Source organism: Ahaetulla prasina, chromosome 1, assembly GCF_028640845.1.
Source record: "Ahaetulla prasina isolate Xishuangbanna chromosome 1, ASM2864084v1, whole genome shotgun sequence".
Lineage (NCBI taxonomy): Eukaryota > Metazoa > Chordata > Lepidosauria > Squamata > Colubridae > Ahaetulla > Ahaetulla prasina.
The window spans coordinates 85,313,427-85,324,327 of NC_080539.1; the positions used below are offsets into that span (position 1 = coordinate 85,313,427).

General features: G+C 40.4%; 1 protein-coding gene across 3 annotated transcripts in view; it reads left to right on the plus strand.

The window, feature by feature from the left end:
* Window positions 1-10,567, plus strand: part of GALNT2 (polypeptide N-acetylgalactosaminyltransferase 2) — an 80,541-nt gene extending 69,974 nt beyond the window's left edge. For all 3 annotated transcript variants that reach the window (XM_058166844.1, XM_058166822.1, XM_058166833.1), the window contains exons 14-16: window positions 1,554-1,680; window positions 5,405-5,524; window positions 7,763-10,567. In XM_058166844.1, the coding sequence (XP_058022827.1) occupies window positions 1,554-1,680; window positions 5,405-5,524; window positions 7,763-7,918 (403 nt within the window). In that variant the 3' untranslated portion in view covers window positions 7,919-10,567. The remainder of the gene's footprint in view (window positions 1-1,553; window positions 1,681-5,404; window positions 5,525-7,762) is intronic.
* The last annotated feature ends 334 nt before the right edge of the window (window positions 10,568-10,901 follow it).

Consider the following 10,901-nt stretch of genomic DNA (forward strand, 5'->3'; position numbering starts at 1 on the left):
ACATCAGTTACCCCAGTACCTGGATGAATCTGTCTATCTAGACCCGTTCCAGTCCGGCTTCCGACCCGGGTACAGCACGGAGACAGCTTTGGTCGCGTTGGTGGATGACATCTGGAGGGCCCGGGATAGGGGTTATTCCTCTGCCCTGGTTCTCCTAGATCTCTCGGCAGCTTTTGATACCATCGACCATGGTATCCTGCTGCGACGGTTGGAGGGACTGGGAGTGGGAGGCACCGTGTTTCGGTGGTTCTCGTCCTATCTCTCCGACCGATCGCAGACGGTGTTGGCAGGGGGGCAGAGATCGACCTCGAGGCGCCTCCTTTGTGGGGTGCCACAGGGGTCGGTTCTCTCGCCTATCCTGTTCAACATCTACATGAAGCTGCTGGGTGAGGTCATCAGTGGTTTTGGGGTGAGTTACCAACTGTACGCGGATGACACCCAGCTGTACATTTCCACCCCTGACCACCCCAATGAAGCTGTCGAAGTGCTGTCTCGGTGTTTGGAGGCTGTACGGGTCTGGATGGGGAGAAACAGGCTCAAACTCAACCCCTCCAAACTGAGTGGCTGTGGATGCCGGCATCCCGGTACAGTCAGCTGCAACCGCGGTTGACTGTTGGGGGCGAGTCATTGGCCCCGATGGAGAGGGTGCGCAATCTGGGTGTTCTCCTGGATGGACGATTGTCTTTTGAAGAACACTTGGCGACCGTCTCCAGGAGAGCTTTTTACCAGGTTCGCCTGGTCCGCCAGTTGCGCCCCTTTCTAGACCGGGATGCCTTATGCACGGTCACCCACACCCTCGTCACTTCTCGCCTGGACTACTGCAATGCTCTCTACATGGGGCTCCCCTTGAGGTTCACCCGGAGACTACAGTTGGTTCAGAATGCGGCCGCGCGGGTGATAGAGGGAGCCACTCGTGGCTCCCATATAACACCGATCCTGCGCAGGCTGCACTGGCTACCTTTGGTTTTCCGAGTGCACTTCAAGGTGTTGGTTACCACCTTTAAAGCGCTCTATGGCATAGGACCGGGATATCTTCGGGACTGCCTTCTGTTACCACATGCCTCCCACCGGCCGGTACGCTCCCATAGAGAGGGTCTTCTCAGGGTGCCGTCAGCCAAACAGTGTAGGCTGGCGACCCCCAGGGGGAGAGCCTACTCTGTGGGCGCACCTACCCTCTGGAACGAGCTTCCCCCAGGACTTCGACAACTTCCTGACCTCCGGACCTTTCGCCGCGAGCTGAAGACATATCTATTATTTCGAGCAGGACTGGCTTAAATAGGGTTTTTAAATATGGATTTTATTGGGGTTTATTTTTTATATTTTGTATGGTATTTTAAATTTAGGCTATTTTGAATAAGTTTTTTAAAATGTGTTTTATTGTAATATATTGTATTATTTTATTTGCCTGTTCACCGCCCTGAGTCCTTCGGGAGAAGGGCGGTATAAAAATTAAATTATTATTATTATTAGTAGTAGTATTAGTATTAATATTAGTATTTAAAGTTGCATTTTGGTTAGAATGAACAAACTCCTCTCTTATTTTCCCCCCTCAGGGTGCCTGATCATCAGGATATAGCTTTTGGGGCTTTGCAGCAAGGAACCAATTGCCTTGACACATTAGGCCATTTTGCAGATGGCGTTGTCGGTGTTTATGAATGTCATAATGCTGGGGGAAATCAGGTAAGTATTATAATAATACAGAGGTCTTCAAACTTGGCAGCTTTAAGACTTGTAGACTTCAACTCCCAGAATTCTCCAGCCAGCTATAGCTGGCTGGAGAATTCTGGAAGCTGAAGTCCACAAGTCTTAAAGCTGCCAAGTTTGAAGACATTCATAATAATACATCAAAAAACCATCACCTGGTTCTTAAATAGGAGTGGAAAATCAACTTGATTTTCTAATTCTTTGTAACATCCCAATCTGAACTTTGATTGTATGACCATGGGCGCCTCAGTATCTGTAACTTCAGGCACAGGTTGGAAATCCCTTCATTCAGCACCATTGTAATTAAGACTAGTTATCAGCAAACAGCCATTAAGCATATTTATATGCATGTGTATATGAATATATATTGTACAAACACATACACACACATTAGTAATATAAACTTTACAGCAAAGATTTAATATAAGGGATATGAAAAAATAAAAAGGTTAAAACTAAAAGAAGAGACATAGAAGAGAAATGAAATAGGAAAAAGTATTTTAGTTGACCTGCCCTTCTCAGTTGCATGGGATTATTTCTTTTCTGAATGAAAAGAAAGGTAGGTTCAGTGAGCTACTCTGGAGGAAGAAGAGCCCCTCCCCTTCTTTTTATGAATTCTTGTGAAGGGGAAGTACAGCTCCTTTGAACCTATTAAATGAATATTAATGTGGAGAAAAGCAAAAGTTTTATATTTAGGAAGGAAAAACCAAAGGTATAAGTACAGATTAGGTGAGACCTGGCTCAAAAATAGTAACTGTGAGAGGGACCTTGGAGTCCTAGTGGATGATCATTTGAATATGAGCCAGCAGTGTGCAGCAGCAGCAGACAAAAAAGCTGGGTTGTATAAACAGAGGCATAGAATCAAGATCGTGTGAAATATTAGTGCTGATTTATAAAACCCTAGTAAGACTACATCTGGAATATTGCAACCAATTTTGATCACCATACTACAAGAGTAGAGTAGAGTAGAGTAGAATAGAATAGAATAGAATAGAATAGAATAGAATAGAATAGAATAGAATAGAATAGAATAGAATAGAATAGAATAGAATAGAATAGAATAACAGAGTTGGAAGGAACCTTGGAGGTCTTCTAGTCCAACCCCCTGCCCAGGCAGGAAACCCTATACGAATTCAGAGAAATGGTTATCCAACATCTTAAAAATTTCTAGTGTTGGAGTATTCACAACTTCGGCAGGCAAGTTGCTCCAGTTATTAATTGTTCTAACTGTCAGGAAATTTCTCCTTAGTTCTCTCCTTGATTAGTTTCCACCCATTGCTTCTTGTTCTACCCTCAGGTGCTTTGGAGAATAGTTTGACTCCCTCTTCTTTGTGGCAACCCCTGAGATATTGGAACACTGCTATCATGTCTCTTTTCATTAAACTAGAAATACACAGTTCCTGCAACCGTTCTTCATAAGTTTTAGCCTCCAGTCCCCTAAAAAAGACGTTGAGACTTTGGAAAAAGTTCAAAGAGCCAACTAAGATGATCAAAGGCCTGGAAAGTAAACCATCTGAAGAACAGCTGCAGGTTTTGGGTTTGGCTAGTCTAAAAGAAAAGAAGAATTAGGGGTGACATGATAGTAGTATTCCCGTATTTGAAGGGCTGCTACAAAGAAGAGGGGGGGTCATATTATTCTCCAAAGCACCAGACAAGAAACAACAGTTGGAAACTAATCAAAGAGAGGAGCAATCTGGAATTAAGGAGAAACTTCCTAACAGTGAGTACAATTAACCAGTGGAACAGCTTGCCTTCAGAAATCGTGGGTGCTCCATCACTGGACGTTTTTAAGAAGAGACTAGACAGTCACTTATCTGAGATGGTATAGGTTCTCCTGCTTGAGCAGGTGGCTGGACTAGAAGACCTCCAAGGTCCCTTCCAGCTCTATTCTATTCTAAGTCTAATTCCTTGCATTTGCTGCAAAGAAGAGCAGAAGCTGAAGAGCAAATGGCTGTAGCTTGGATGCCTTTTCCTTAAATGGGAGGCTCATCCCTGCTCCCCTGCCTAGCCTCTGACATCAAGAGAGCACTTCTTTCTTGTTTATTTCCCTCCCTGTTCAGTTCCTACTATTCCTACTTCTACCCCCCCCCCCACATCTCCATTTTATTTTTCTCTCCTTTTCCTCTTTCCTCTGTTATTTTGGCTGGAAAGAGGGAGGGAGGTGTGGCTAAATATTTTCTTCATTCTTCTGTGTAAAATTGGCTTGTGATCTAAGTGCGTAAATGAAAATCTATCAACTTTATACATAGGTTATTTTATTTTGTGGGAGATTACTGTTAACCAGCATTGATTTATTGTTCTCCCTGCTTTTAGAGTGTGGCTTCTGTTAGGTGTGTATATGTACACATAAAGGTGTGGCACACAGCTATAGAAGTCCATCACATTGATAGATGTTTATCTGGGGGTGAAAGGATCAAGTCCAGTTTGTTCTTTGGAGTGGCAAATTTAAATTGACTTGGGATAGATGGGGAAATTGGGCATCACATAAGATTTCTGTCTGGGTTTCTTTCTTCTGTAGAGGGATGAGGCAACATGCAGTCCTTAACTTATGACCATAATTGAGACCCAAATTTCTGTTTAAAGTGAGTTTTGCTCCATTTGACAACCTTTCTTGTCCCATTTGTTAAGTGAATCATTGCAGTTGATAAGTTAGTAACCCGGTTGTTGGGTGAATCTGGCTTCCCCACTAACTTTGCTTGCCAGGTCGCAAAAGGTGATCACATGACCCTGAGACCCAGCAATGGTCATAAATATGAACCAAGCATCTGAATTTTAATCACATGATCATGAGGATGCTGCAAAGGTCGTAACTATGAAAAATGGTCATAAGTCACATGTTTCAATGCTGTTGTAACTTTGAATGGTCACTAAAAGAACTGTTGTAACTTGAGGACTACCTGTAGGCTTGTCTTATCTGGTAAATATGATAACTGCATGCTGTTGTGCCATAGTACCAGCAGATGGAGGTATCTGACAAACTATTTCTAGTTAACCTTAAAAGATTGCTATAAGTCTAGTGAATATAGTACATATGGTAAATATAAACATATTCTGATCTCATATTGAGCTTCCAAGGAAAGATGTTATTTGACATTTTTTTTCTAAAGGAAAAAAAAAGAATGCAAGTTACCAGCAGTGTCAGATGAAGTCAGACATTTACTCCCCCTGCCCCAGTAATTGTTTTATTGTGTTACGAGATGCGGATGATGTGAAATACAGATATTATCTGCAATATTAATCAGAAATTGTGAACACTGTGATGGCTTAGATAAGTTAAAACTTTAAAAATATAGTTTTTGAAGTGTTAATAAACATTTGTTTGAATTGTACCATCAAAGCTAAGTATGGCATTGCTAGGGAATTTTAGAATGCATATTGTTCTATAATATAAAATATAATATAGAAAGGCTTCTGTCCTTAAACTTAATTCTTAATGTCCTTGAACTTAATGCTAGAACCCCCCATGTATTGTTATTTCGTATTGTTTAGAAATGTTGGGGGGAAAAAACGGAGCTGCTTGGAAAAAGTAGTTAAGAATTTGATTTCTAACTTTCCCTTTTACTTCTTCAACATTTCATTATTAAATGAATTTCCCCCACAAAATAGATAGTTAGAAGGTAGGATTAAAAGAGATGGAATGATTGCAGTCAGGATTTGTACGTGGGGGGGTTAAATCTGTGTCATTGCTTTTATATTCCAGGAATGGGCCTTAACAAAGGACAAGTCAGTGAAGCATATGGATTTGTGCCTTACGGTGGTGGATCGAGCTGCTGGCTCACTCATCAAACTTCAGGGCTGCAGAGAGAATGACAGTAGACAGGTCAGTATCTGGACTGCAGCCATAGTTTTGAATGCTCTCCAAGATGAGATGTGACCCTCTAGACTTATGCCTGGTCCCTCCTTACGAACTCTGAACTCTTGGGATTTGTCCACTGTGGGGTTTCTGGCATGCTGTTATAATGCAATCCCATTATAGTGTCTACAGCGCCTAGAAACCAGGGATGCAGCCCCTGGTGTAGCTTGAAGAAATGTTGAAAAACTTGCCATTATCAGTGAGATCAAAGAGCACATTTATTAAATATAAAAGACTAGTCACTTTAATTAAAAACATCAGCTCAAATTAATTAAACATAGTTGAGTGACTAGTCTTTTGAACTAATATGAAATTGAAATACATTTAGGTTTTTGTCTTGGCTGCGTCCTTTATGTTCAGGCTAGGCTTTCATTCAAAGGACTGTGACCTTCAGATTCCCCAAAGTGACACATTTTTACTTCTATAGAAATCAAGCAGCTGGTTGACATCTGTATTTATATATTTCCTCTTCTTCTGGTCATGCCACATGATTGTTATATTGATTCCCTTCTAATTACCCAGGGTAATCTTTTCTTCAGACTTTTCCACCGCTTGTATATATGATCTGCAAATATGAATAAGCACATTCTAATTATAGTGCTTTATTAAGCAAACTGCAGAGGATGAATTGCCAGGTTTTCTGACTAGCACCACACCACCTATTGCCATCTTGAGGCAAAAAATGTTGGAAAACCGGAACTAGTTTCACTGCAATACAAAAGTAAGGGAGACTTTTCATTGTTTGAGATTTGTTTTTTTAAGACTTTTTTTTTACTGTCAGGCAATATGCAATTAATTGTACTTTTTTGCCAAATAATTTTTATTTTTTGCTTTAAAAAAAAAGGACTCCGCAGCAATCTGTGGTACTTTTATTTTTGAAATATTTAGGGTTGAGTCTTTTCTAGCTCATGTTGAAGAACTAGAATCTCTATATTAAACGAAAACAATATTTTAAAGATAGCTTATCTGCAATTAAAATTTCTCTATTCATTAGTCTACCTGTACTTCATAAGTCTTCCTTTATACCACCCTTAGCGGGTGAGTTTCCCTTGCTGCTTTAATTCCCTTTTATTTTTGAGCATTTAATTTTGTCCTAGCCTTCTGATCGTTTTCCTCCCAGTTCATAGGATAGTTTAAACCTTAGCAGTGCTGGGAGACAATCCTGGACAGAACTGTCTAGGTTCATTTTTTAACCCTTTCTTTCTCTGTCATTTAAGATTGTCGTCCCTGAGAACAGGCCAATCAGCTGTTGCCCATGTCATCTTCCAGTGCCTATTTATGTTCGGCTGCTGGCCTTTGAGCCAATTCTTGGCTCTTTAAGAAATAATTGTATATAGCAGGGGTGTCAAACTCAATTTAAATGAGGGCCGCATCAGCATTGTGATTGCCCTTGAGGGGCCGGGTGGATGTGGCCAGGGTGGGCATGGTCACGGCCCAATGCATGGGCATGGCCAGCTCGATGTCGCTCACATCAGGCACCTGTGGGGGATTAGGCAGGGGGTGGGGAGGTAGAGGGGATTCCAGCAGAAGGGGGTTGGGACCAGGGTGGGTGTGCCGGGGCTTCATCCACCAGAGGAACAAAGACAGAGGGGTTGTGGTGAGGCAACCCAGCCGATCGCCGTCTTCACCACGCTGTGGCCCCCGCACGCTCAGCCGCCTCCCTCAAACCTCTTGAAAATTGTTTTCCTTTGAATGCAGGCTGGATGGTTTGGAGCCCGTCTACTACAGGTAGTCCTCGACGTACGACCACAATTGAGCCCAAAATTTCTGTTGTTAAGTGAGACGTTGATTCAGTGAATTTTGCCCCATTTTAATACCTTTCTTGTCACAATTGTTAAGTGAATCCCTTCAAATTGTTGACATGGTTGCTAAGTGAATCTAACTTTCCCATTGACTTTGCTTGTCAGAAGGTTATAAGGACACTGCAACTTTTGTCATAAATATGAACCAGTTGCCAAGCATCTGAATTTTGATCACATGACTATAGGGGAATGCTGCAACGGTCATAAGTGTGAAAAACGGTCCTAAGTCACTTTTTTTCAGTGCCATTGTAACTTCGAATGGTCACTAAATGAACTGTTGTAAGTCGAGGGCTACCGCTATGCCCCATAAATAAATATTTTATAGAATGACCTTAGGAATATTGGTTATTTTTTTTAAAAAAAAAATGTACTCATCTAATCTGCGTAACTTTTTTTTTTCTAGAAATGGGAACAAATAGAAAGCAATACCAAACTGCGGTACGTGGGCAATAACCTGTGTTTAGACAGCCGAAATGCCAAAAACGGTGGTCTGACTGTTGAAGTCTGCAATCCTTCGCTGTCTCAGCAGTGGAAGTTCACACTGAATCTACAGCAGTAGAAACGCTCGGACAGAAGTAACTGTCTCATTTCCTAAACCTTGGGCAACATTTTGATTGCATTACTGATACTTTATATACCTCAGTATTCCATCTTTGTCTGAAAAGTAAAAGTGAACATAAGGAAATCAAAGGAACTGGGGATCCTGCCATCATCTGATCAAATGTAGCTGAAGCAGTGCTCATCCCCCCTGCCCCTCTTCCATCAAGGCCTATTGGCTCGTCTCCACCTTCAACCCCGTATTTTCAGAGCAGATGGTTAACATCCTTAGAAACCACAGATACATGGCATAAACCTGCTTTCAGCACAGGGAAGGGAAGGGCGTACTTGGGAGGGAAGTGGCTGGAAGAACCTCATGAGCCGTCTCCATTTACATAAAAGTAGGTGTTTGTGGTTTCCAGCAGTCAAAAAGCATCATTCGGAAGGTTTTGCCATGTGTACTTGGTATATCGGACCGTGGATTTTTTTTTCTATGATGAGACTCCAGATATAAACGCTATATATAAATATAAATATATAAATATATATATAAAATATATATTGTCGAAATTTACAACTTTCTATCGATTTTTCATCATCCTGTAATTTATCAACAAAGCGTTTTAAACACTTGACTGGAACATAGATTGGACAGTTGTGGAAGAGCAACATTTGTGTAAAGATGCAAGTTTGTGCCGCTGCCTTGTGTTCACTCGCAAACACTGGATGCTTCTGCTTTGTAAAGTGTGCCTATTTTAATTTTTTTTTTATTTTTTTTGCACTTCGTTCTCCTGAAAGTGGTCAGACCTCTGTTGCAGAGGTTGGTGGAATGGCAGAAAGAGGCTTGTCCGCTTCATCTCACCAGCATATTTGTCATCTTCCCTTCAAGGAACTACATGCCATGTACTCTGGATAACTCCGTGTATTTGTACTGAGCAACTTTAGACTACCTTGTGTCAAAAACTAGGGTTGTTGTTTTTTTTAAAAAAATGCAGCTTTGGGGGCTTCTGTTCTTGGTTTCTCTTCTTTACCATCTCTTACTCCTTTTGAAAAGTTGTCAGAATGACAGATAGCACAAGACCCACAAGTAGCCTTCTTGTGAAATTACAAGCAAGCCTATTACTAATGACCAACAGTGCAGCTGTGAGGCATCTGCTCTTGAATATTATGGTTTCAGGTTTTTCTTTTATGTTTTTTCACTATGTCTCAACAGTGGCGCAGAAGTAAAACTTTGGAAGTGATGGCTCCATTCTGCTGTATCATAGCAATGCCATCTCTGCATGTGTTGTCCTCATCAACTGTTTTTTTTTTTAAACACAGTTTATGTAAAATTTTAAACAGAGAAATGAAAACGTACACAGAACATGCCCCTCTCCCCAATGATTATAAAATGACAAAGGTAAATTATTACACAATCATTTCTTGACACTGTTTGTCTTCTGGCTACATGCGTTTGAGAGTATTCTGTAAAGTGCATTTTTCCATGACGGCCACAATATTTGTTGCAAAAAATTGGGCATCTTTCCACTCAGATGAGGACTCTAGTTTTGCAATGTTTCAGATAAGCTGGCGAACCTTTGAATTTATATGGCATGCTTGTGGTTTCTGTTGATACTGTATTGAGATACTACATTGTTTTAATTAAGAATGATGATTCCATTGATGGGCTGAATGTGAATATTATTCTTTTCCAGACTAAATTTGCCTCCCTGTGATTAAAACCTCTCATGTAATTATGTCCTTGACGGGAAAAATAATAAATGCGGTCTTTGCCTTTTTTTTTGAAATTCATTTTTTTAAGGCTGCCCAAGTCATGAGATGAAGGTAATATTCATTTATAAAATTGGGGCATTGGGAGAGAGCACTGAAGTGCTTATTAAGTAACCAACTAATTATAATCCGGGACTTCTGAGGAAGAACTTCTGAGGGTAAAGGAAGCTAAATTGTAAAGGGTTTTTTGAGAGGTGGAGGTAGAAGCTATCCAATAAAGAACTGATTTTGAATTCTGAAATGCTACTATCTTGACTAATATTTAAGCAGGTGTATTAGCAGGATTTCCAAAAAGTCTTAAATGTTATCTATGTGTTGTATTCAAGTTCTAGGGATGAAAGTGATCATTAGGCATGGACGCTGGATCAGAAAATGCAGTAATGTGATGCTATGTTTACATGACACAGTGTGCCAAAGTTATTTACTGTGACTACATTCTTTTTTTTTCTTTTTTTTACACAACTATGGACTTCATGTGTATTGTACCAAGCACTGCTTTTGCACACCTCCTTGTCAGTGCAAAAATACTAAAGACCTTGTTGGAAAAGATTTTCAAACGAATTGAAGATATGCAGAAGCAGTCAGTGGTAGGTTTTGAAGTTAGATACAGGAAATAGTTGAACCTTCCCTTGATCTTTTCTATTGTAAACTACCAGGAAATTTAATAAGCAGTTACCATGTCATCTCTGTCCTAATCTTAGCTACTTTAAAGCAAAAATAATGGTGGTACATGTACATTTCCTTTTACGAATTAAATGTGGTTTAGAAAATTATTTCTGTTGGTTCTTTAAAATCTGCTGTACAGAGCTTGTACTTTGTTCATTTTATAGATGGAAACCATCCTTGAAAAAACTGTTTGTTTAACTTAAGAAAATAAATACTTTATAGATAAGATAACAAAGTTTGCTGTCATTCTGTCTGCGTGTGCTGAAGAAGTACCTGGTCAGTGTACTTGAACTTTAGTGAGCAGCTCTTGATCCACTCAGTTGACCAGGTTTATCTGCCACAATGTCCACAGTTAACAATAAACTTGGGACAATTTTTTCGCATGTGCTTCACAAATAGTTAGAAAGCTGTCTCGTGGGGATGGGGACTTTAAAAACCCAACCTATGGCTATATTTGGGTCACCTGTGATTGATTTTCACCAGTTTCATGTTTCCTAGTTGAGAACTGATTCAAGCAAGTGTTTTACTGCTGAATGCAATTGTTATATGGTAAGCAAAACTCTAAAACA